Here is a 24,815-nt window from a genome sequence, read left to right as displayed (position 1 = left end):
GGGTATGGACGTTTGTATAATTCGAAATTGCTTTCCAAATGGTCCTAAAGATTCACAGCTCCACCAACAATGCATTAGTAGTAGGCATATCTTTCCACAAGCCCTCCAACATTGACCATCTTTTGCTCATCTTTGCCAATTTGAGGGGTGTGATATAAAATGTCAAGGTTGTTTTGATTTGCACTTCTCTTATTATTACTGTTTGGGGCATTCTTTCAATATGGTTAATATTTTACAGTTCTTTTTTTGAGCACTGTTCATTTCCTTTGACCATTTATTTATTGATTTTTGGTATATATAATTGTGTGTGTGTATAAATACAGATATAAAAAAAACAACACATCAATTTTTTTCTGTAACTTTGAATCCAAAATCTCATTGAAATTTGATAATTTTTTTTTACGATTAGATCATTTTACTGCTTATCCCAGGTATACTAATTTGCAGGCACTAAGTTGACTTGTAACTAGGAAGATGAAGTTCCTGTAGTTCTCCAGCTTCACCTCCTTATAGAACTCCTTCTGAGAAAGATCAAGGTGTCTCCACTCCTCCCTGTCACATCTGAAGGTCACTGACTCCTAAACTGTGGTTCCCAGGATTTCAGGGCCCACATCCTGTGGCTCAGTGCAGTCCTTGCTGAGGACTAAATCCTCTGCAGGCTAAACCCTGGCGGCCAGAAGAGGAACACAAGGAGGTGAGGAGGATGGAGGAATTCTTTGAAGCGAATGAGGAGTTTAGCATGCCTGGGTCCCCTATGGGGGCACTGGAGTTTTAGCTCCCATTTACTGATGCAAGTTAAAAAGCGTAAAATTTAAGAATGTTTGCGAACTCTTGGGATGTTGGCACCATAGATGTCTAGGTCTCTTTGGGGAGACGTTGGGGGCACAGGACAAGCGAGATTCTTTAGGAAGGGTCAGGGGCCCAGGGTACCCCAGTCCCTTTGGAGAACTGGAGGACTCTAAATGCCTGGTCCCCTTAGGGAGGGGTCAGGGGTTTCTAGACACTGGAATCCCTTTGTGGGGGAATGGGGCTCAGGATATTTGAGTCCCTTTGGGGGGACTCCAGACACCCAAGTCCTTTGGAAAGTCAAGGATCTCAGGACATTTGGGTTCAGGGGCCTCCAGACACTGGGGTCCCTTGGGGGGAAGGTGTCAGGGGCACAAAACAATTGGGGTTTGGGGTACTCAAGACATCTGAGTCCAGCCCACTCCTGGAGCCCCTCTGGGAGACTTCTAGGTCCATTAAATTTGTTTGTACAGAAGTTTTCATTTTCATGTTAGAGAAATTGCCTATTTCATCTTTTTTAATTGTTTCTAGCCCTGGTTTGGTTAAGAATACCTCTCCTACCCACAGTTGTAGAAAGATGATTGGTTTCTATTATTATTTTTAAAGATATGATCTTTAATATTAAGGTCATATTATCCAATTTAGAATGTATTTTGGAAAGTGGTAATAAGGTGTTAGTCTAAACCTAATTTCTGCCAAACTACTTTCCAGTTTTCCTAGAATGTTTAACAAAGAGGGAGTTCTTTCCCAAGTAATTTATGTTTTCAGGCTTATGGATGGCTGGGTTATTGTGTTGCATTGTTCCTAATTCTCCCCTCTCTATTCTGTTCCACTGATCTATCCCTATAATTTTTAACCAATATCATATGACTGACTGCTGTTTTATAATACAGGTTGAGGTCCAGAAGTACTATTTCTCCTTTGTTCATAACTCTTTTCATCATTTCTCTTGATATTCTAGATCTTTTGTTTCTCCAAATAAATTGTGTTATAATTCTGGTGAGTTCTATAAGGCATCCCTTTTGACACATTTAGTACTAAAACTATAAATTAAGACATTTTTATCATATTGGCATGGTCAGTGACTTCTTTTAGCTATCTAAGTTGTAAAATATTTTTTAAGACATACTTTGTAGTTAAATTTAAACAGCTATTTTTGTTTACTTCCATAGATACCCAAATATTTTATGTATTTTGTACTTGTTGGAATAGGATTTCCCTTTCTTTAGCGTCTCTTGGATTTTTTTATTACATAGAAATTCTGTTGATTTTTTGAGGGTTTAAATCATAGACTACAACTTTACTGAAGCTATTGATTGTGTCAATTATTATCTTATTTATTTCCTAGGGTTTTCTAAAAAAATCATCATGCCATAAGCAATTAGGGATATTTCTTCTCCCTTCTTTACTTATTTCTATGCCTTTCCTTCCCTTGTCTTATAGCTATTTCTAGTATTTCCAAAACTATATCAAATAATAGTGAAGAATAGGCATCCTTGCTTTACTCCTGCATTTATAGTGAAAGGTTCTAGTATATACTCATCATATGTGATGCTCAGTTTTAAGATATACTTTTCAAGATTAAAAATGTCTTTTCTATGCTTATACTTCATGAGGATTTTAGCATAAGTGTATTCTGTTAAAGGCTTTTTCTACATCTATTAAGATAATAATGTGGTTTTGAATTTGTGCAGTTGTTTTTAATATGATTAATTATGTTTACTGTTTACTTAATACTGAAACAACCTTGCATGGCTGGCAACCTGGTTATAAGGTATGACAGTACTTTAAGTTTTAAAGTCTTTATTCATTTATATATTGGCCTAAGGTTTTTTGTGCTTTGTCCTTCTCTGGTTTAAGTATTAGGACTATATTTTTCACATAAAAGGAATGTGAGAAATGAAAAGCCCAAGAGAAAGAATTTCTGGATAATTAGCAATCAATTTATTAATTAGACTAGCAAATAATCAATAAATTGATGGTTTGTGGTTCCTTTTAGTAACCAAAGACAAAACCATAGAAATCCCTACGTGTTTAAATACCATTATAGAAGGAGGTACCCTTGACAGATGAAAATCAGCTTTGATTTGTGAATAATTAATGAGGGGGTAGACATATTAATGAGGAGATAGGCAAAAAGTCTTCAGCTCCTCCTACTGAGAATGTGACTTGATCATGAGACTCAGCTGCCTCCAGTAACCTGGACAAAGGAATCCACCTCTACTTAGACTAATCTGACTGGTTTTCTCCTTCATAAACTAGGTCACTCTAAATTACAATGGAGGGTTCCAAGGGCAGGGCTCATTTCTTTGGGGCGAAGACTCACCTATGCTGGATTTTGCTTACACTTTAACCAGAAGTAAAGTGCTCTAGTTGGGTGGGGTCCTACCCAAGATAGAGGAGCATGTACCCTGAGATTCACTGAATGACCTGCAAGGGCTGGTCCCTGAATGAGGTAATAGAAAGGAAAAACCTCAATTCTAATTTAGTAATTGGCTATTAATATAATAGAACAATAATCATTTCTCTCAGGAGTCTGCCACAGTGCTTTATTTCCCAATTTCTAAGAATAATTTGTGTTATATGGATACTAGATGTTCTTTAGAAATGTGAAAGAATTCTCTTGGGAATCCATCAGGACCAGTAGGTTTGTGGTTTAGCTTTGCTTTTTTTTTTTTTCAATTACAGCTAGCTCTATTAATTTTTCTAAGATAGGATTATTTAAAATCCCTAATGGTTATTGTATAAACTTTGGAGATTTGGGGTTTTTTAAGGAATTTTCCTATTTTGTGTTCTTAGTTTTATAACATATAACTAACTATACATGGTAGCCCCTGATAATTCTATTATTTCTCCGGTTTTGTTGCAATTTATGACTAAAGATTTATCAAACTTAGTCTTTAAAAAACCACAGCTTTTAGCTTTACTTGCCATTTCTATACTTTTTTTAGTTTCCAGTTTATTTCTCTAATTTTTAATATCTCCTTTTCCACATTTATTTTATGTACATATGCTGATTTTTCTAATTTTTTAATTCATATTCAGTTCCTTAATCTTCTTCTTTTCTATTTTTAATATATATTTTAAGTATATAAATTTTCCCAAGGACTAATTTAGCTGCATCCCAGAATTTTGGGTATTTTGTTTCACTATTATAATTTTCTTTCACATAATTATTAATATTATGATTCACTCTTTAACCTACTTATTATAGAGGATTTCACAATAAGGTAACCACTGGGACTATGTCTTTTGTTCGTCCTCCCTGAATTGATTACTATTTTTATTGTATTATAATCTGTAAGGGATATATTTACTACAATTTCTGTCTTTTTAAATTTATTAGCAATACTGCTATGCCTTAATATATGGTCAATAAGAAAAAGCATATACACATACACTTTGCATATTTATATTTATATATACATACACACACATATATATGTGTATAAGCATATATGTATATTCTATATATTTGTGTACATATGTGTATATATCAGTACCTTCTTTTCAGAGAAAACAGTGTCATAGAAATCTAGAGAGAAGAGAGTATCAAAAAGAACAGGGTAATAGTGTCCAAAACTACAGATGGGTTAAGAAGAATGAGAATTAAGAAAAGGCCACTACAATGAAGAGATCACTGCTAAGTGGAGAGAACATTTTCAGCTGAATGATGAAGCAGGACACCAAATTACAGAATATCAAGAAAAGAATGAGAGGAAAGGAAATGGAAGCACCAGTTGTAAATGGCCTTTTCAAAGAGTTTGGCCACAAAAGGAAGGAGAGACATAGGAATAGTAGCAGTGAAATTTTTGAGGATGAAGAAGACAAGCGTGTTTCTAGACATTAGGAAAGGAGCTAGGAGACAGGGAAAGATCTCTAAAAGCATGAGCGTAACAGAGAGGGCAATCTGCTAGAGAAAACAGGATGAAAAGGGGTCACTTGTCTATGTAGAGGGGTTTGCCTTAGCAAGGAGAAATGATATCTTTTCATGTGAGACATGTTTAAAGAAGGAAACAGTGGCAAAAGTTTCTGAGTGATGTGAGATGAGGACAATAGGTGAAAAGGAAGCTTTTGGTGAATGGCCTCAATTTTTTTAAATGAAATATTAGGCAAGGTTCTCAGCTTAAAGAGGCAGGGGTCAGGAGAAGCCACAGGAAGTCTGAGGTGAGATGAAAAGGTTTAGAAAAAGTACTGTAAGTTGTATAATTAGTTGGTCAGGTGCCTTGCAATAGTGAGGACCCAGTTGAGATCATGTAACAAATATGCAGCAGATTCAGTCAGCACAGTTTCAAGATTTTTCTCCAGCGGCATTCAGTAGCATATGAATAGGAACAAAGAAGACAGAATATATGAGTATTCTAAAGTTAGGAATTAGCAGTGCAAGACAGAAGACAGAATGAAGTAAAACGGAACTCCAGAGTATAGGTTAGAGATGAAGTGTTTTATCACAGAATCGAGATGGGGAAGAGAGGAAAGAGTAGCCAGTATAGGCAGCACAGGGGTGATGGCCTGATAAAGAACTAATGGGTGGGTGTGGCTAGGTGGCGCAGTGAATAGTGCACCGGCCCTGGAGTCAGGAGGACCTGAGTTCAAATTCGGCCTTTGACACTTGACACTTACTAGTCATGTAACCTTGGGCAAGTCACTTAACCCCAATTGCCCTCCAAAAAGAAAAAAAAAAGAACTAATGGGTGGAGGTACTGAAATTTTGGTGAGGACAACAACAGTGGTACAGGCTGTAACACAGAGGGAAAGATAGAATGACTTTTTTAAAGCTCATTTCCTTATAATGGCTAGGCTATGTTTTCTCTTGAATAATTCATGAACAAGCAAAATACTGCTGGTACATGCTCATTAGTTTTAAAGGTTCCCTTAAACAGATGTCTCCACAGAGCCAAATCCAGAAAAAGGTACCATTTATGGTGCAGTGGAAAGACTACTGGAGTACTACTGGAGTCCAACGGTCTTGGTTAGAATCCTGGCTAGACCTGGGAAAAGTAAAGCCATTTAACTTCTATAGATTTCAGCTTTCTCAACTGTAAAATGAAGGGGTTTAATTAGAAGGCATACTAATATTTCGTTCAGTTCAAAATCTATGACTTAACAATCCTATCACCCAACTATCTCTGATATAGTAGATCTTGGCTAAAGGGCCACAATATATAAAAACTACATATAATCTAGGCCCTCTTTTCTTCTCCCTCTATACTACTTCACTTACACTACTTCAGTACTTATCAGCCCCAATGGATTTAATTACCATCTCTATACTGATGATTTTCAAATCTACCTTTTCTGTCCCAATATCTCTGCTAAGCTCCATTCTAACAGTTCCAATTGCCTTTCAGACATCTCAAACTGAATGTCCAATAGACTCAATATGTCCAAAACAAAACTAATTATCTTTTCCCCTAAACCCTCCCCTACCTCCTCCTACTTTCCCCATTACTGTAGAAAGTAACATAATCCTCCCAATCCCTCAGGCTCATAACCTAGGAGTCATCCAGGATTCCTCACAATCTCTCACCTCCACAGACAAGTTCATGCCAAGACCTATAGATTTCACCTTTGTGATATATCTCAAATATGTCCCCTTCTCTCCTCTGGCACTGCGGCCACTCTGATACAAGGCCCTCATCACCTCACGCCTAGATTATTGTAATACCCTGCTGATAGGTCTGCCTGTCTCAAGTCTCTCCCCACTCAAATCCATCTTCCATTCAGGCACTAGAGTGATTTTCCTAAAATGTAGGTCCGATATGTCACCACCCTATTAAGTAAACTTTTAGGTCTTCTTATTTCCTCAAGGAGCAAATACAAAATGATCTGTTTAGCATTCAAAATCCTTCACAACTTAGCCCCCTCTTAGCTTTCCAGTATTCTTACACCTTACTTCCCAACACATATTCATCATTCCAGTGATACTGGCCCCCTGGCTGTTCTGTGAACATGATACTCCATCTCTCAGCTCTGGCTGTCCCCCGTGCCTAGAATGCTATGCCTCCTTTGCTTCAACTAATGATCTCCCTGATTTCCTTTAAGACTCAACTAAAATCTCACCTGCTACAGGAAGCCTTCCCCACTCCCTCTTAATTCCAGTGCCATGCCTCTGTTAATTATTTCCTATTTATCTTCTATATAGCTTGCTTTGCATATATTGGTTTGCATGATTATCTCCCCCTATTACATTATAAGTTCCTTGAAGATAGGGCCTCTTTTTTGTATCCCAAAGTTTAGCACAATGCCTGGCACACAGTAGGTGCTTAATAAATGTTTACAAACCTGAGAGACTAGAAGAATAAGTGTAAGAAGTCGGGCCACTGTCTCAGGGAATTCCTGGAAACAATCCAGCTCACTCTCCTGCTTAACTCCAGGCCCAGCACACTGAACATTTGTAGGGTCTATCCAAGATATACAGTTAAAAGGATATAATTTTAAGAAACCAATATGAGTTAATTCAATATAAGCACATAAAAGAATAAATAAAATGCTAGGTAAAATAAAAGAAAAATAGATCATTTTTACTAGCGATATCTTGAAGGAAGAAGCTTTTGAGAGAGGTAATAGGCTTCAAAAACTAGGTAACAAAGTTCAGTGTGGGTAGATAATAGAGTGGATAGACTGCCAGGCCTGGAGTCAGGAAGACTCACCTTCCTGAGTTCAAATCTGGTCTCAGACACTTCCTAGCTATGTGACCCTGGGCAAATCATTTAACCTCATTTGCCTCAGTTTCCCCATCTGTACAATGAGCTAGGGAAGAAATGGAAAACCATTCCACTATCTCTGCCATGGAAACCCCAAATGGGGTCACAAAGAGTCAGACATAAATGAAAAATGACTGAACAATTGAAACCGAGTTCAAATGGCAGTAGATGTAGAGTATTCCAGGTAGGGAACTGTATGAGCAAAGACACAATGGCAAAAAATTGTGAGTGCACCACAATAGTGAGTAGTAGGTTGGTCCAGTATAACTAAAGCATAGACTATATAGAGGGGAATAGATAGCATAAGGTTAGAAAAATAAGGTGGTACCAGTCAATAAAGGGCATTAAATACTCTAAACACATAGTGCATATGATAGTAACTGGAAATTTACATACAGTATCATTCCTGGAGTCACAGTAGCCCCACAAAGCAGTGCTCTCCCAACTTTTTTTGATTATACACTTCTATCAGTAAAAAAAAAAAAATTGAGCATCTACACCCAATGTGTATATTCACTTATTCATAAATTATATATGTGTACTACTGTGCTAATAATAATTATATACATTATAATAGAAATTTAAAAAGAAGGGATAATCAAGAAATGACATTTGATCCTACAGTCAAGGTAGTGACATGATCAGATCTATACTTCTAAGAAAATCACTCTGGCAACTGTGTGGAAAACAGTATGAAGGAGAGAGGGGAAGCAAGAAGGCTATTACAATATGGAGAGGTGATGTGGTCTGAATTAAGGTAGGGGCCGTGTGAGTAGAGATTCAGAAATGTACAGAGGTAGAACTGACAAAATATGAGAACTAGTTGGATATGTGGATGTGGGATAATGGGAAAAGCTAAAAAAAAATTTGGGAAAGCTAATAAACAAGACAGACACTGAACATTGTGCAAACCTGAATGACCAGCAGGGAGGTGATGCCCAAAAAAGTAACAGAGAAATCTGAAAGACAGGCAATTTTATATCTTTGACCCAGATCACAACATATCCATGTATACACATCTTGTGTGACTATCTGTTCCACACAAAAAGAGGAAGTTGGGAGAGAGAAGGCTCATACTGGTCATTGCCCCCCCTTCTGAAGGGGACTGTCCAGTCATGAAGTGATATGTGAGGCAAAATTTTAACAATGGTACCTGCATAACTTTTATGGGTATCAGATAGTTTAAATTATCATTATCCTGAGAGACCAATTTCTGGCTTAGAAGGGGGAAGGCTGGGAGCATGCACAGCAGAGGAAGGAGGCAAGAGTGGAGAAATGTTTGGGGACATGGGTAGCTGTAAACGGTATTGGAGACAAGCTCATGATTGTCTATCATAGTGAAGGTGAGAAAAGACCTGTCTTCCCACCTTCAGTTAGTTAACCCCTTGGTATCAAACCATAAAACCCCTGGGATGACAAGAATTTTGCTGCTTTTGTATTCATCCACCTTGAAGAGATCAGCTGCTGACTTGCTGTCTAAATGCTTTGGCAAAGTTGTGTATAACATAAAGTGGGCAGAAGCCAAGGTTACTGGGGCATTGCATATATCTCCTTTGAATTAGTAAAAGATTTCCTGATTTCTTAACCCAACCTCTCCCCCACCCCCATCCAAATCAACCATAACTGCCTCAGCTACATCAGTGATCAGGCTGATTTTACCTTCTACCCATGACACAACTGTAGATGCTCTGTACAGCCCAGTAAATCAGCACCAGATTGACTGCAGAATTATGAATAATTCAGTCACAGCAACTCCCAAAGAATATCTTGTAAATTACAAAGGGGTTGCAATTTGCATCAGTGTGGGGAGTAACCAAACCAATAAGATAATATAGACAAATTCATGAACTATATGATCCCTGAATCGAAAATGACCTATGGTAGACATGACATATATACGCTTTTACGATTTTCTTTCTATGCCCACACAATTTAGCTTCACCCATACTACCTAAAACTCTCTATCTCCGGTCCCATCATTTTTCTTTGATCCTATAAAAGTGTTTCTGGGAGAGACTTCAAGTCAGTATCATATACACATGATTTTAAGTTTAATTTCTACCTAGGTTACTATCTTAAGGAGTTAATTAGTTTTATCTAAATATGCCATCTGCCTTGATACTTACATCAACTAAGGAAAAAACATGCATACTATTGCTGTGATTAAAAATGACTTTTATATAGTATTTCAGTGCCAACAATAGCCAATAAGCACTGGGGCATAAGGTATATAAAATTAAGTTTTTGGAATATCACTACGTTCTAAATGCAATCAATATCTCCCCATAAGAATCTATAAAGGTATGAGAAAAAAGAGGAGCAAATGATGTTTAGAAAAATATTACGTTTCTTCAAAGAAGTACTGAGGACACAAAACAAATCCAAACAAAACTTTTGAAAAAGAGAAACAAACACTATATCATTACTAAATTTGTTACTTTTTCAGAAATAAAATTACTTACTATATTCTAGCTCAAAGGTAGGGAACCTTCGGCATTGAAGTCACATGTGGCCCCTCTAAGTCCTTAGGTGCAGCCTTTTCACCGAGTCCAAGTTTTACAGAACAAATCCTTTTACTACGGGGGGGTTTGTTTTAGGAAGTTTGGATTCAGTCAAAGGACCGCACTTGAGGACCGAGAAGGCCACATGTAGCCTCAAGGCCCCAGATTCCCCAATCCTGTTCTGGCTATTCATATTGAATATGAGAATTGTTCTGTATTAGCTCAATGACCACTACTTCTTTAAGACAGCAAGTCACATAACTCTAGCAGGAGCATACAGAATTTAGCTGACATTAAATTTTGGCTGGTTAGTAATAAAAGATTTTCCATCTCAGCTTTATTATCTCTATTTATTTTGAGCATGTCAAATAACTAGGCATAGTTCTGGTATTAAGGGTTAGTCTGTAAATTCCAGCTTTGTCCCCAGTGTTTTAATTTTATCTGATGCAGAACTCCTTCCAATATCTATTCTTTGATGTGTAAAACTTTACCTTTGCTTTATAGCCTTGCAAAATTCTACTGAATCCCTCCTACCTGATCAACCTAGACTTATATGAGGTTGCTGAAACTGATAAACATGGAGGTAGGGAACATGGAGTTTTGTATACTATGGGTCTATCTATGCTGAGAATATATATAATAAACTGGTTGTTAAAATGTCATGTTAAAATGTACATGATGATAACTACAATTGGCAGCTGTACCTATCAATAAATCCTTGGAAAGGCCTACACAACATACGAACTGCGGGCTGCTTGCAGCCCACCAAAGGATTTCAGAAGATCTGCAAAAAATATATAGAATGCAAAAGTAAAGATGTAACAAGTGCTTTGTTCATGCCCTGCTTAACGCGCTTTCTACTAGTCACTATTGCACCCAGCATGTAACTTAGTAGATGGACTACCACTACACACTCTCTTTAAGGAAACCAACCATCCTCAGTCTGTCTGTGGCCTGAAAGGAGGGAGAGTCATATCTTTTTGCTATGTTTTCCATCGTTACTGGCATTCAACAGGGACAAAGTGAATGTAGCCATGTGACAATGCAGCTGATGTCCACTATGCAATAAGTGGCAACAACACAACAGCTTCTTCCCCTCCATCACTGCACAGCTGCCCTCCAAGTTACATGAGTGTCTGGCGCTCTCTCCAAGGTCTGACACTCAGTTCAATATTTCTTTGTATGTGAACAGTTGTTGTGGAGATTTTTTGGTTCTAACATTAAAGTCTGTGGGGTGACTTTACAAAATGGGAGATAAAAAGAAATGGTAGATCAGATCAGAACATAGAGTGTTTCATCTGGAGTGGGTAAATAAATACTTGTTTACTTACACAAGAGACACAATATTATGCCTTGTTTGCCAAGAAGTAATAGCCATTCCAAAGAAATACAATCTTCGTCGCCATTTCAAATCAAAGCATCCTGACTTGAACAAATTGGACACTAATGAAAAACAAATTAAAGCATCCAAATTGTTGAAAAATCTCCGTGGGGAACAACAGTTTTCCAAGAAAGTTAGCTCAGGAAATGAGGCAGCTACTAAGGTTAGTTTTCAGATTTCTAGAGAAATTGATTTCAAACATGATTCCAGAGTATGATAAACTGATTGCTGACAAGAAGTATGCTACAGTCCATTAACTAAATATAAACAATAAGAAAACCTGAAAAATGTATTAAAACTTGTACAGGTTAGCAAAGTAATTTTTCAAAAATTAACATGATTTCATGATAAATAAAAATCTTAGTATAATTAACTGATACTAATTGAAATTTCCCTTTTTTAAATTTGATGTATTTGCAAAACAGTTTAATCATCAATTATACCTTTACTTGGAAAGTGAGTCACTAAAACCTATCTACAATCCAAAGACATTTAGCCTATTTTAATTTTGGCCCCTGCCTACTGCCAAGTCGTGCAAGTCTGGTTTAAAACCTTTGCAATGGATCTTTACTACCCTAGTCAATAGTATCAAGTAAAAAGAAGTGCTGTGGATCTGGGCATATATATCCAAAGCTGAATTTTCTTGTAGGTTTTATTGATGCTTTTTATTTTTATAAAACTCCACACAGGGGCAGCTCGGTGGTGAAGTGGATAGAGCACTGATCCTGGAGTCAGGAGGGCCTGGGTTCAAATCCAGCTTCAGACACTTACTAGCTGTGTGACCCTAGGCAAGTCACTTAACCCCTCCCCCCAAAAAAAAACTATACCATACACTCATATCTTATGATATTCCTTTGTAACAAAGAGAATCTTAAAACAATAACATATTTTGAAAAGTATGTCAAATTGCATAGATATTCAATAGTTGTATACAAATTATTCACCAAAAAGCATCCCTAGATTGATTCGATTAACAAGGAATTACTAAGAGCATTTTGCATAGTATTAATTAAAAGTGAAAGAAGTGGTAAGTCAGGAATATTCAAGAAGGTTTATGACATTTTTGTTAAAATTCTGCTACATGTACGTGCTCTAAAATAGAAACTGAACTCTTTCATAGAATTAACATCCTTGAAATTGTTTCAAAATAAAAACTATGGCTTTATATATCAGTCATAACCCTCAACATAACAACAACTATAAACTAGGGATGTACTTAATTAAATGAGAATTGATTAACCCAAGGTCTTAGATTTAAATAATTAATTAAACTTTAAATAAATTAGACTAATTAATTAAGCCAGGATTTCCAACAACAGGCTTTAAAATACAAGCAAAGTCCCTAGGTTATGAGAGGAATGAATGAATATGATGATAAAGCACCTGTTAAGAATTTACTATGTCTATGCTAAACACTGTACTAAGCCCTGGGGATAGCTAGGGTGTAGACCTGTGATTTTATTGGCATAGGGTACTTGTAAAAGGACAAATGTTCCCTCCACCAGTACAGGTCAGCACCTTTGAGCTACCTAGAAGACAAAGAGCAAGTATCAGAGCTCAAAGTCATATAGTCAGTATGTATCAAAGAAGGGACCAGAGTTCAGATCTTCCAGGCTCCAAAAGCTACAACAACCTTCCTCTAAACCCTGGAAATACTTATATAAAAGCAAAGACAATCTCTGCCCTCAAGAACAATACATTCTAATAGAGGCAACTGGAATAGGGTCACTTTGGTCCTTTGGTGAGGGAGGCTACAAGGATATAGGAATTAACACACTTCCTCCAGGAATGATTATAGAGAGGATTTTGATCATGGTTTTCCAAAAGGAAAGGGAGAAGAAGGAGACTGGAAAAACTGTTTAGGAGATTGCTGGGGGGTGGGGAAGAAGGATGAAGTGAGGCATAACTTCCAAAAATAGTGGGCCAGGAGAATTGCTAATGGAGATTGGATGGTACAAGGCAGCTCAGCAGTTCCAGATGAAAAGTTTGTAAATCAAATGAGCCTCAGAACACATTTTCCCATTTTAAAGAATGTTAATAAGGGTGGTTGGGTTCCCAAACACAAAATTCATTTAATCCTTATTCTTGCAAATACTAATGAGACTCTAGAGCCTAACCATCCCTTCTAACAGTGTTTCTATAAAGAACTACATTTGAAATTCCAAATTTCATAAATAAACATCTTCTCTCCACCTCAGTCAAATAACATTTCCTAACCTTCCTCAATCAAACTACAAATTGTGAATTGTAGGGGCGGCCAGGTACCGCAGTGAGTAAGAGCGCCAGCCCCGGAGTAGGGAGACCTGGGATCAGTTCCGGCCTCAGATACTTAACACCCACACAAAATAACTGGCCATGTAACCTTGAGCAAGTTACTTAACCCCAACTGCTTTAAGAAAAAAAAAATTATGAATTGTTTGAAGAGGGGAAAAGGAAGAGGGGAAAAGAGTAGAAGGTAACTTCTCTCAATAATAGCTCTTCCAAATAGATTGGGCAAACACTTTCAAGTACATAGTTACATAATATCTAAAAACAAAAACTAAATTCTTATTTCAATGGATCTGTAATCTCATCAAGATAATTTCTTCACAAGTAGAGGGAGCATAAACCCTCCATATCTAATGATATTTATATGACTTTTAATATAATGCCTATCTGATTAATCACATTTTTTAAACTAAAAGTTAACATATATGGTATTATTAATTTTAATGTGATTTTAATATAATGGCTAATATTTATATTGTGCATAACTATATGGTCACACTTTCCTACACAAAGAATTCAGGTACTCTTTTTAATTTAGAAGTTATTTCAGAAGTATGCAGGGTACCTAACTCAGGGTTAATTATTATAAACAACATCTAATGTATCTTAAATGTATGACAGTACTAATAAAGAAATAGTTATATAGTTTTATCACACAAGAATAATAGATTTTTGTAGGAATGGAGTTTTTCTAACTAAAGTTTTCAATCAAATACAATTTTCACAGGTGGTTTAAAATAACCCAAAAGTATTTATTTACAGCATAAAAATAATAATAAGCTACTGTTACAGGAATGTACATTTTTAAGATCTTCCCTGCCCCTAGGTTAAGTGCACCTGGAGCCTGTGGTGGGAGGCTTGTTTTTCAGGAACGCCCACACCTTGGTGCTTTGTGATTGGGCAGTGGGTCAAGAGGGTTGTTATATTCTCTGACCCAGGAGAAGGCTATATAATCCCTTATGTGAGACTCTGTTTGGGGACTCACTTTGAGAAGTGTCGTGTGATTTGACCAGATGAGACTCTGGGCAGCCATTTCAAATCCCCGGCTTTGAAAACCCAGATGTTGATGCTTCCCTCTCTGGTAACTGTGATTTGGTATGGACAGTTTGGAAGCCTGTCTTCTTGATTTGTTTCTCTGTCTTTTAACATCTGTGTGTATACTCTGAAGCTCGGGGTGCTGACCTTTTACCCCTGAACTAGGTAAACGATATATGTTTAATTGATTAAAGTTAGCTTGTTAACCCATTTTGAATTGCTCTCCTTTAGAAAAGCAGATCTAAGAACCTGTGTTGGCAGCCACTCTTAGGATGTTGGGGTGCTTGCTGCTACAGTTACTCATTCATACAGATTTTTTTAATGTTCATTATTAACTTAGTCCAATTACTTTAACGCTAACACAAAATAAGCATACCCTGTATTTTTTGCATTACACGTTTTTCCAAATTTTCTAATAACCAAGCTCAATGTCAATTTTTTAAAAATCTTCTGTGGCATTTTATTAAATACTTATTTAAAAATTCATTCAACAAGTATTTACTGAGCACCTACTACATGTAGGTCACCCTCAATTAAGGTTATCAAAAATGTTAGAAATTTAATGTTTGATAAAATTGTCTATCTCCTTAGTTATTATGACTAAAATATATATATCTAAAATGCGACTTTGCCATTAGTTAATTTATGCTTATCTAGTAACATGAAAATCATAAAATTATGGCTCCTTTATAATTACTGATATTTTAACAATGATAAAAGAATGGCATTAACTACTAATATATTAAAATTTTCCTTTAATATGTTTTCTGTTCTCCTGAAAATAAAAATCAATGTTTAAAAGAAGTACCCCTTGAAAATATACACCATACAAAAAGGCTATACTTTTCTCAAAACATCAGGTTAAAATGTTTTAAATTATACTGAAAGCTTAAATATTAAAATACAGTATAATTACTATCCTAATCTTGGTCCTTCCTGTTGCAAATATTTTTCTAAGAAACTGTTTATATCAGTGAAATTTAATTTTGTACTTTAGTTATGACATCACAAATATGTGAAATGGAATTTCCTTCAGTCTAGACTCTAGCTTCACTTAGTCATGGCAACTCTAAGGCTTACAGTAACAAAACCTTCAACAATAAGAAAGTTTCTAGCTCAGATTCCTATCTCTTGATAGCAAATTTGTTAATAATGCAGGAAACGAAATTGTACATAAACTAAGAGATGATGGAGGTGGGGAAAGTTCTTTTAAATTCCCCCTCAACCCAAAAATGGCTTAGGTACTTAACAGTAAAATTATTTCACCTTTAAGCCTATAAACACAGCTTCCCTTCAGACACATTTGCATTACTATACTTTCATTAAAACACCAACAATTAGGATAATCATGGATTGAAATATGAAATTCTAAGTTTGGAGGAAAAATGAATTTAAGGAACTAAGGGAATATTTTAAAACTGTTGAAAGTATGTATAAAGGGGGGTGGCCAGGTACCACAGTGAGTAAGAGCGCCGGCCTGGAGTAGGGAGACCTGAGATCAGTTCCGGCCTCAGATACTTAACACCCACACAAAAAAACTAGCCATGTAACCTTGGGCAAGTTACTTAACCCCAACTGCCTCAAGGCAAAAAACAAAAAAGTATGTATAAAACAGAAAAAAATTGACTTGAGAAAAACTTTGTTTTCTCAAATCATGAGATTCTTTTACATATTACCTAAGGGGTTAGATTCACTTACATGGTACCAACTAATTTCATACATTACTTTCAATCCATATATTTTCCACATATTCACAAAACACTACTATTAGTTAACCTATCATCTCCACACAGTCTTGATCAACCCTTATCCTCTGTTCCTTGCCAAACCCTCAATCCTAGAATACTCCCAAACCCGTTCACCCTCCATTCCTACTTCACATGCAGCTGAACAAAGCTAATGCAGTCACATAAGTGACCGGGAATAGTATGAATTTGTTATCCAATTTCAACTGGGCTTTCACTACAGCAATGCAATTGTTTTATTCTTTCCTAACTGGCTCTTTATTTCATTCTCTCTAGAAGCTATTCCAAAACATCTCTTCTTTACTCAAACCTTCAACAACTCTCATTGCCCAAATTCTATCCAATTCTCCAAATCACTAATAATTAAAGAAATGCAAATTAAAGCATCTCTGAAGCTCACTCTCACAAGCATCATACTAACAAAGTTGACAGAAAAGAAAAATGACAAATACTAGAGAGGCTATAGGAAAACAGGCACATAAACGCACTGTTGATTGAGCTGCAAAATAGTACAACGAGACTGGAAACCAATTTGGACCTATACAAAAAAGACATTAAAATGGGTATAACCTTTGCCCATTGATGAACAGTACTAGGCCTACAGCCCAAAATAATAAAAGAGGAGAAAGTTCTAAATGTACAAAAATCTTTATACCAGCTCTTTTTTATAGTGACAAAGAAATGAAAGTCAAGAGGATGCCTGGGAAATGGCTAAACAAATTATGGCATATGAACATAATAGAACAGTACTGTATAGTACAAAGTGATGAATAAGATGGGAAAACTGAGGTCCAAAGAGGTTAAGTGACTTGCCCAAGGTTACAAAGGCAATTAGTAATAAAGCCAGGATGTTAACTAAGGTCCTGTGACCCCAAGTACAGTGAGCTTTCCACTGTACCACACTGGCTCAAGTCTTCAGCTTTCTACTAATTCTTTCACTTTATTCTTTCCCTCAGGAAAGTCAGTGTATTACTTGAACAATCACCTTTATATAGATAACTCTTAAATTATACAGATAAACACTTAAATCATTACCTCCCTTAGTTTTAACTGCATATCTCTACACACCAGCAAAAATGTATCCTTGAATTATCACTTTAATTTTTTTCTTCTACAATACTTCAAGGATGCCTAATTTTGTTAGTGTGTTAATGTCTATCAATTACAATACCTCTGACTTGACAGATAGTCTTCAAAAGTTATTATGGCTAAAATGTTATGTCTCCAAACTTAGCGGTATTATTTCAAGACAAATTACTGAGTCTGTACTCAAACCTCAAACTCAATATGGAAAATTATCATCATTCCCCCAAAACAAGATCCCCTGCCCATCCTTTATAGGATTGGTATGTAAATTGGCCCTGGAAGTTGGTTTAAAAAATTGGATCAGTAAATAAGGCAAGGAAGCAATCCAGATATAAGGAAGAGCAAGAATAAAGATTTGGAAATTGGAAGGTGCAGGATAATTTACTTATTCAATCTGTACCCATCAAATTGCCAAAAGAATATTTTATAGAACTAGAAAATATAATAAAATTCACAGAGAAACAAAAACTTAAGAATCTGAAGGTAATGAAAATAAGTGGGAAGGAAGAGGGTCTTATCAGTACTAGATCTTGAACTGTTGTACAAAATAGTGATCACTAAAATCACTTGATACTAGTTTATCAAAAAAGGGGGCGGGGCTCCTGGAGATTGCAGTGCAACAAACTGGACATACAACACACAGAAACAATGCCTGATTGGCTCAAAGACCCCAGTTACTGAAGGGAGGACTCATTATTTGGCAAAAACTGGATAGCAGTCTGGCAGAAATTAGGTTTAAGACCAATACATCACAACATATTCCAAGATAACCTCCAAAAGGTTACACTGCCTAAATATAAAACGTTGCATCATAAATAAATTAGAGGAGCAAGGAAGAAATTAACTTTCAGATCTATGGCTAGAAAAAGAGTTTGTCACCAAAAAAAACAGAATCAAAAAAAAAAATAAATAAAACTGACATTGATTATGTAAAATCCAAAAGTTTTAGCATAAACAAATCAAACAGTTAAAATTTAGAGGAAAAGTAACTGGGAAAAAAAATTTACAGCAAGTTTCTCTTTTAAAAGGTTGTTCATATCCAAGATATATAATGAACATATTCAAATGTATGAAACTAAGAATCATTCCCCAATAGATAAACAGTCAAAGAATATGAAAATTCAGTTTTCAAAGGAAGAAATTCAAACTATCAAAAATTATATTTTAAGTGCACTAAATCACAAATTAGAGAGAAGCAAATTAAATCAACTTCAGGTTTCACTCACAACTATCAGATTGGCAAAGACAACAAAAAAGAAAAATGACAAATGTTGGAGGGACTTCAGCAAAATAGGTACATTGGTGCACTGTTGGCATAGCTGGAAAACATTTTGGAATTTGGCCCAAAGAGTTACTAAAGTATACATACCTTTTAGCTTAGCTAACACAGTAAAAAAGGAAGTCTATCATCCTTAATTTGTATTTTGTTCTGTATACTGTCCCATGCCAGTACTATGCCAATACCCCAAAGAAATCAAAAGAGGAAAAGGACTGTAATTTACAAGAATATTTGCAACTGCTCTTTTTGTGGGAGCCAAAAATTGAAAACTATAAGGCTATCCTCTTTTGGGGAAATGGCTAAAGAAATTGTGGTAGATGAATATAATAGAATAATTGAACCATTAGAAATCACAAAATAAACAGTTTAGAGGAAACTCGCAGATCTATGAAGTGGTACAGAATGAAGCAGTACTAGGAGAATAATTTATAATAATGATAGCATTATAGAGAAAAACAAATATGAAAGAAAGACTTTAAAATCCTAATCAGTGCAATGATAGACCACGAGTTCAAAAGAATGAAAACAAAACATACCACTCACCTCCCATCAAAAAGGTGACACTTCAAAATTCAGCAAAAAACGTACATTTTTCACACATGGCCAATGTAGACATTTGTTTTGCCAAACTACGCATCTATGTACTGACAGCTTTATTTTGTGGAGTTCAGTTGTTAAATTTAATTTACTAAATGGGGGGCGAGGGGAGGAGATAATAGTGGGAGGAAAATAATAATAAAAGAACTGTTTTAATCTTAAATGGCTATGCAAACATGAGCTATTATTACTGTACTATATCATTCCCCTTCATGAACTCTACACTCTAGCCAAACAGGTTTGCTCTCTTTTCCAAAATCATGCTCCATGCACCCTACCAACTCTACCTCATTGCCTTTTTTCACAATGTACCCTATGCCTGGATAGGCCTCCCTCTCCTTTTTTTTATGAATTCTTTTATATCCTTTAAATCACTTGTCTGAAGCAATCAAGGACATGTAATACTGTGTATTACAGTGATCTGGGTTGATGTCTTAGCACCCGGAACCCCATCCCCAATGGACTGTAAGCTCTATAAAGGCAAGAGCTATGTCATCTAAACTTTGTTATATTTGCCTGCACTTAGTACAGTGCCTGCACTCTGTGTACTAATACATGTCTGGGGGAGGGGCAGTAGTTCAGAGCATTTTTTGAAAAAAATGTTCAATCTAGTTGACAGTAAGGTATCAAGTTTGTGGCAGATATGAAAAAGGCTTAAAAAAAATAAGGTAAAGCTAGGCCCTCCCTTCAGCTAGGAGGGCCTGAAGAGTCAGTAAATACTTGTGAACAGAAAAAAAAATATCACCAGATCTATGTAAAAGACTGGACTTAGAAGGATGGACTTAAGGAAAGAAAAGAAAAAACAGAAGACTTGGTAAGAAGCTATTTGCAATCTTTCAGGTGAGTACTGCAGTATCTCAAGTAGAAAAAAAATAGTATGAGACCAAAAAAAATGTAGAGGCAGAATCAAAGAGGACATGATAATAGATTGGCTATGAGAAAGAAGAAAAAAAGAATAATCAGACATAACCCTAAGGTTTCAACCTGAAGACTGGGGATATGATGGTACCATTGATAAAAAACAGAGAAGTCATAAGGAGGAATATTAGGGGGGAGGATAAATTCAGTATTGGACATGTTAGGTTGACAAGCATTTATTAAGCACCTACTATGCAAAGCATTGAGCTAAGTGCTGGAGACAAAAAAAAAAAGCCCTTCTCAAGAAGTTCATAGTTTTATGAGGAAACTAACATACAAATAAATACATACAAACAAAATATATACAGGATAAGTTGGAGCTAATCAAAAGAGGAAAGGAACAAGCATGGAGGGTGGAATTTGAGAAATACTTGGTGGAATTTTAGCTGAAATTTGAAGGAAATTAAGAGGTGGAGATGAGGAAAGAGAATTATAGGGATAAGGGATAGTCAGTGAAAATGCCCAAAGATGAGCCATGGACTGTCTTCTTCAAGGAACAACTAGGAGATAAGTGTCACTGGAGGGGAGGGGAGGGGAAAGGGATTAAGGTATAAGAAAACTGGAAAGATAGGAAGGGGCCAGGTTATACAGGCTTTTAAATACCAAATAGAAGATTTTATATTTGATCCTGGAGGTAACTGGGAGTCACTTTAGTTTACTGAAGGGAGGGAAAGGAGAGGAGGTGTCAGGTTGATGTGGTCAGACCTTCCCAGAAGGCAACTGAAATAGGAGAAGAGGGCATATGTAAGAGGTATTTTGAAGGTAGAATCAACAGCACTTGGCAACAGATTAAAAATGGGTTTTAAGAGAATGAAGAGGCCAGAATGACACCTAGCTTGTAAGAGAGGTGACAGGAAGGATGGTGCTACTCTCAACATTGCTAAGGAAGTTCAGAAGAGGGGAAAGTTTGGGGTTTGGGGTGGGGAAGGAAAAACAATGAGTTCTATTTTAGACATGCTGAGTTTTAAGATGTTTATGGAACATCCAATTTGAGATGTCTAACAACCAGCTGCGATCTGAGTCCCTAGGTTAGGAGAAAGGTTTACAGATGGATAAAAATTTCTGAGAATCATCAGCATAATAATGATAAATCTACAGGAGCTGATGAGATCACCGAGGGAAATAATACAGATTAGAGAAAGTAGAGGACTCAAAACAACATCTCTAATTTCTTTAGTGCATAAGTCCCTCCTCTGAAGTAGAACAACCTCTCTCCTAAGATTGACAGATAAGAATTTGAAAAGACAAAAAGAATAGAAATGTGTTTCTGCGTATGTGTATTTTTGTTAATTTCTATAAAATGCATAACTTTTTAAAGTATAATACTAAAACTGATGAAGTTCACTAACAAAATAGAAATGCTTTCCAAAAAATAGAGGCAGTATTAGAACTGTTTTGAAATTAGCAATGGGAATTTTTGAAAGGTCTTTTGGACTATTAAAAGAATTTTTAAAGTTGCTGAAAACTTAAGTGTCATGTAAATATTTTGATGTACTTTTCTACAATATAATTAAAACAATTACAGTGTGAACTGTTATGATTTTCTGAGCATACTTGAAGATTCAATGCCCTACAGTACAAAGAATGAAACAAACAAGATGGGTGATCCTTAGAGGAGCAAAGGAAGTAGATGTGAAAGGTGAAAGCTGAGACCCATAAACTAGGCAACATTGCTAGGTTTTTAAAGATTTAGGAATAGTGTAACAATTCACTTTATTGTAGCATCAAAAGAGAAACCAATAAAATATGTGATGGAGTTTCAGCTTCTCCCAGTCCCACCTCCAACCAAATGCTTTTACCTCTTGAAAGTTTATGGAACACACTGAGTTCGTTATTAAATTTAGAAGTAAAAACTACTAGTCCAAGTCAACTCTTAAGTAGATTGTATGATGGGAATAGCTCCACTATAGAATGTCCCACACCTGACAAAATAAATGCATAAAACAGAAGACTATGAAGTGAAGGGAAAGGAAGGGAAGGGAAGAGGAAAGGGAAGCAGAAAAGAAAGGGGAAATAAAGGGACAGGGAACTGAAAAAGGAAGTTATTGAGGGGGAAAGAGATTTACTTCCCTGAATCTTAACTGGAAGTCTACATCAGTCATTCTAGACAAGTGGTCTGGGGACTCCTGGGAGTCTTCTAAGTCAAAAATATTTTCACAACAATACTAAGATGTTTATAATGAAATACACACACACACACACACACACACACACACACATATATAATTCATATAAACAAAAGCTTTTTAGGGAGGAATTTTTTAAAAATGTAAAGACGTCCCGAGACCTAGTTTGAGAACTGCTGCTCAGACTATAAATTATAGATTAGATGAATTGTTAATCTGTACAGGTAGTGGGAGCCACCTCTCCCAAAGGTCTAGTCTAAAAATAAAATAGGTATTTATATGGCTCTTTTAAAGTTTGCAAAGCCATCTACAAATAGATTTCTCCATTTGAGACCTCACAACCTCCCTTTTACAGCGGAAGGAGCCTATGACTGACCCATTTCACAGATAAGGGAACTGAGTCTCAGAGACACTGAGGAGCTGTGCCCACCGTCGCACAGCCAGCAAGTGTCAAGGAATGGCAGGACTCCGAATCCGGGTCTTTCTAACTCCGAAGTCCACAAGGCAGAGTCAGAATCAGTCCCGGGCAACTCCAAAGGGGGAGAAAATGCTCCAAAACAGAAGTCAAAGCTTAACCCAGATGTTTACTAAATTCCACTACCCCCACCCAGCTTCCGCTGCCCACGTACCTGCCCGCCCCCGCCCAGCCCTCCCCGGAGTTCCCCAATGCAGAATCCTTTTCCAGGAGGAAGCCCCTCCACCGGGCGCCGGGGGCACCCAAGTCTTCGGAGACAGGGAAGGAGCCGGAGAAACGAAAACTGATTTCAGGGCGAGGGCGGGGGTGGGGGCGGGGGGAAGGGGAGAGCGCGCGAGCTCCCGGTGCGAGCCGCGAGCCCCGAGCCCAGCCCCGGGTCCCCGGAGCGAGGACGGGCAGCGCCTGCTCCAGCTGCGCGGCCCTGATTGGGGGGGACAGCTCCCGAGCGAGATCGCGCCCCGAAGGTGACAGAGGGTCGGCTTCACTCACCACTTGGTAGCGACGAGCAGTCATCGGCTTGTGAAGATCCATCCCTGCCTGTCTGCAGGAACCTCCTGGACTAGGAAAGGAGTAAGAGGCGGGGAAGGGGGTCCGAGACCCCGGAGCTCGCAGACGCTTTGGCTGCTGCCGCCGCCGCCGCCGCCGCCTACAGACCGAGCAGACTCACTTCCTGCCCCAGCCGAGCCCTCCGTGCTGCCGTGGTCAGGACGAGGCGCTGCAGTCCTCCTCTGGAACCTGCCTGAGCTACTGAGCATGCGCCGCTGGGGGGCACGCGCATGCTTGCTGGCTCCTCATTTTTTTTTTTAAGAGCCCCTTAGTTTCCAGAATGAGGTTAGACTCTTGCTGAGTAGGACCTGGAGGGGTAGGAGGAGCTGTCTTGGTGGTGGCTTATCTGTCGCGTGGGCCGTGGCCGCGAGAGTGGAACTTATTACCAGCCTTGGCTAGATTTGATGGGTTCCTTCCGTTCACACACACACACACACACACACACGAGAAAAGCCAGATCCCACACTCCACCCACTTTTAAGATCCTTTAAGTCCTGTTCCCTCATCCCTAGTTTCCTTCAAAGCTGAGCTCTCAGGCCACATCTACCTCAGGCCTCTCCCTATTTCCTTGCAAACCCCCCCCCCCCATTTTTTTAATTAAAAAAAAAAAAGAACGAGTTGTGGTGCTGAACTTGGGAGTCAGACACTGGTTAGCTGTATGATCTGATGGCGGGCAAATCACTTAACCCGTCTGTCTCAGCATTTATATCTAGATTAGATCATAGTAATACCTGTACCTCCTAGGGTTGTGGTGAGGATCGAATGAGTTGCTACTGGGTGTCCCAAAAGTCTTGGTGCAAAGACCCTTTGGGGACACCCTCTATATATAAAGGAGTTCTGCAAATCTTAAAGCGCTATATGTTCTTTTGCATACACTTTAATGTGTAAGGGTAGGACAGAGTGAAGCTCCTTGAGAGTAAGGTCTCTTTCATTTTTATCTGTGTACCCACTGCTTTCTACCTAGTACAGTTTGTGGGTCAGAGTAGGCTTGTTCATTAATAGATTCATCGAAGAAAATTACAAGAATACATGGAGTTTCCCAAAAGCTTCATGGGGCTAATGAGATAGGTTACTTTTTCAGCAAGGATATTTACAAATAGACCTGAGTATCTGATAATGAAAATTCAATTAGTAGAGATACTTAACCTTGGCTGTCTGTTTTCTCATTTGTAAAATGGAAATAATAATTTTTCCCTCACAAGGTTTTTGTGAGGATCAAATGAGATCATGCATGTAAAGTGCTCTATATATCTTAAAGTGATTATATAAATGTTAGCTATTATTTATTACAGAAACAGGTGATTAGAAATCCTCAGTGGTGCACATACTAGTAAAAGGGGTGGAAGGCTAGACATGTTCAGGAAG

General features: G+C 37.4%; 1 protein-coding gene across 5 annotated transcripts in view; it reads right to left on the bottom strand.

Moving 5' to 3' along the window:
* NDFIP2 (Nedd4 family interacting protein 2) overlaps window positions 1-23,668 on the bottom strand; it is a 122,834-nt gene extending 99,166 nt beyond the window's left edge. For 4 of the 5 annotated variants that reach the window (XR_011163278.1, XR_011163279.1, XM_069062659.1 and 1 more), the window contains exon 1: window positions 23,394-23,668. Coding sequence is in view for 3 of the 5 variants with exons in the window: in XM_069062659.1 (XP_068918760.1) it covers window positions 23,394-23,435 (42 nt within the window). In the remaining 2 variants the exon portion in view is untranslated. The remainder of the gene's footprint in view (window positions 1-23,393) is intronic. The other variant, XM_069062657.1, reaches the window with a different exon arrangement.
* Window positions 23,669-24,815: the final 1,147 nt, after the last annotated feature.

Source organism: Petaurus breviceps, unplaced genomic scaffold (assembly GCF_028583685.1).
Source record: "Petaurus breviceps papuanus isolate PSGF00001 unplaced genomic scaffold, PetGlider_PUasm1.0 90491, whole genome shotgun sequence".
Taxonomy (NCBI): Eukaryota; Metazoa; Chordata; class Mammalia; order Diprotodontia; family Petauridae; genus Petaurus; species Petaurus breviceps.
The sequence above is the reverse complement of the archived record's forward strand: the minus strand, read 5'-3'. Positions and strand labels throughout refer to the sequence as shown.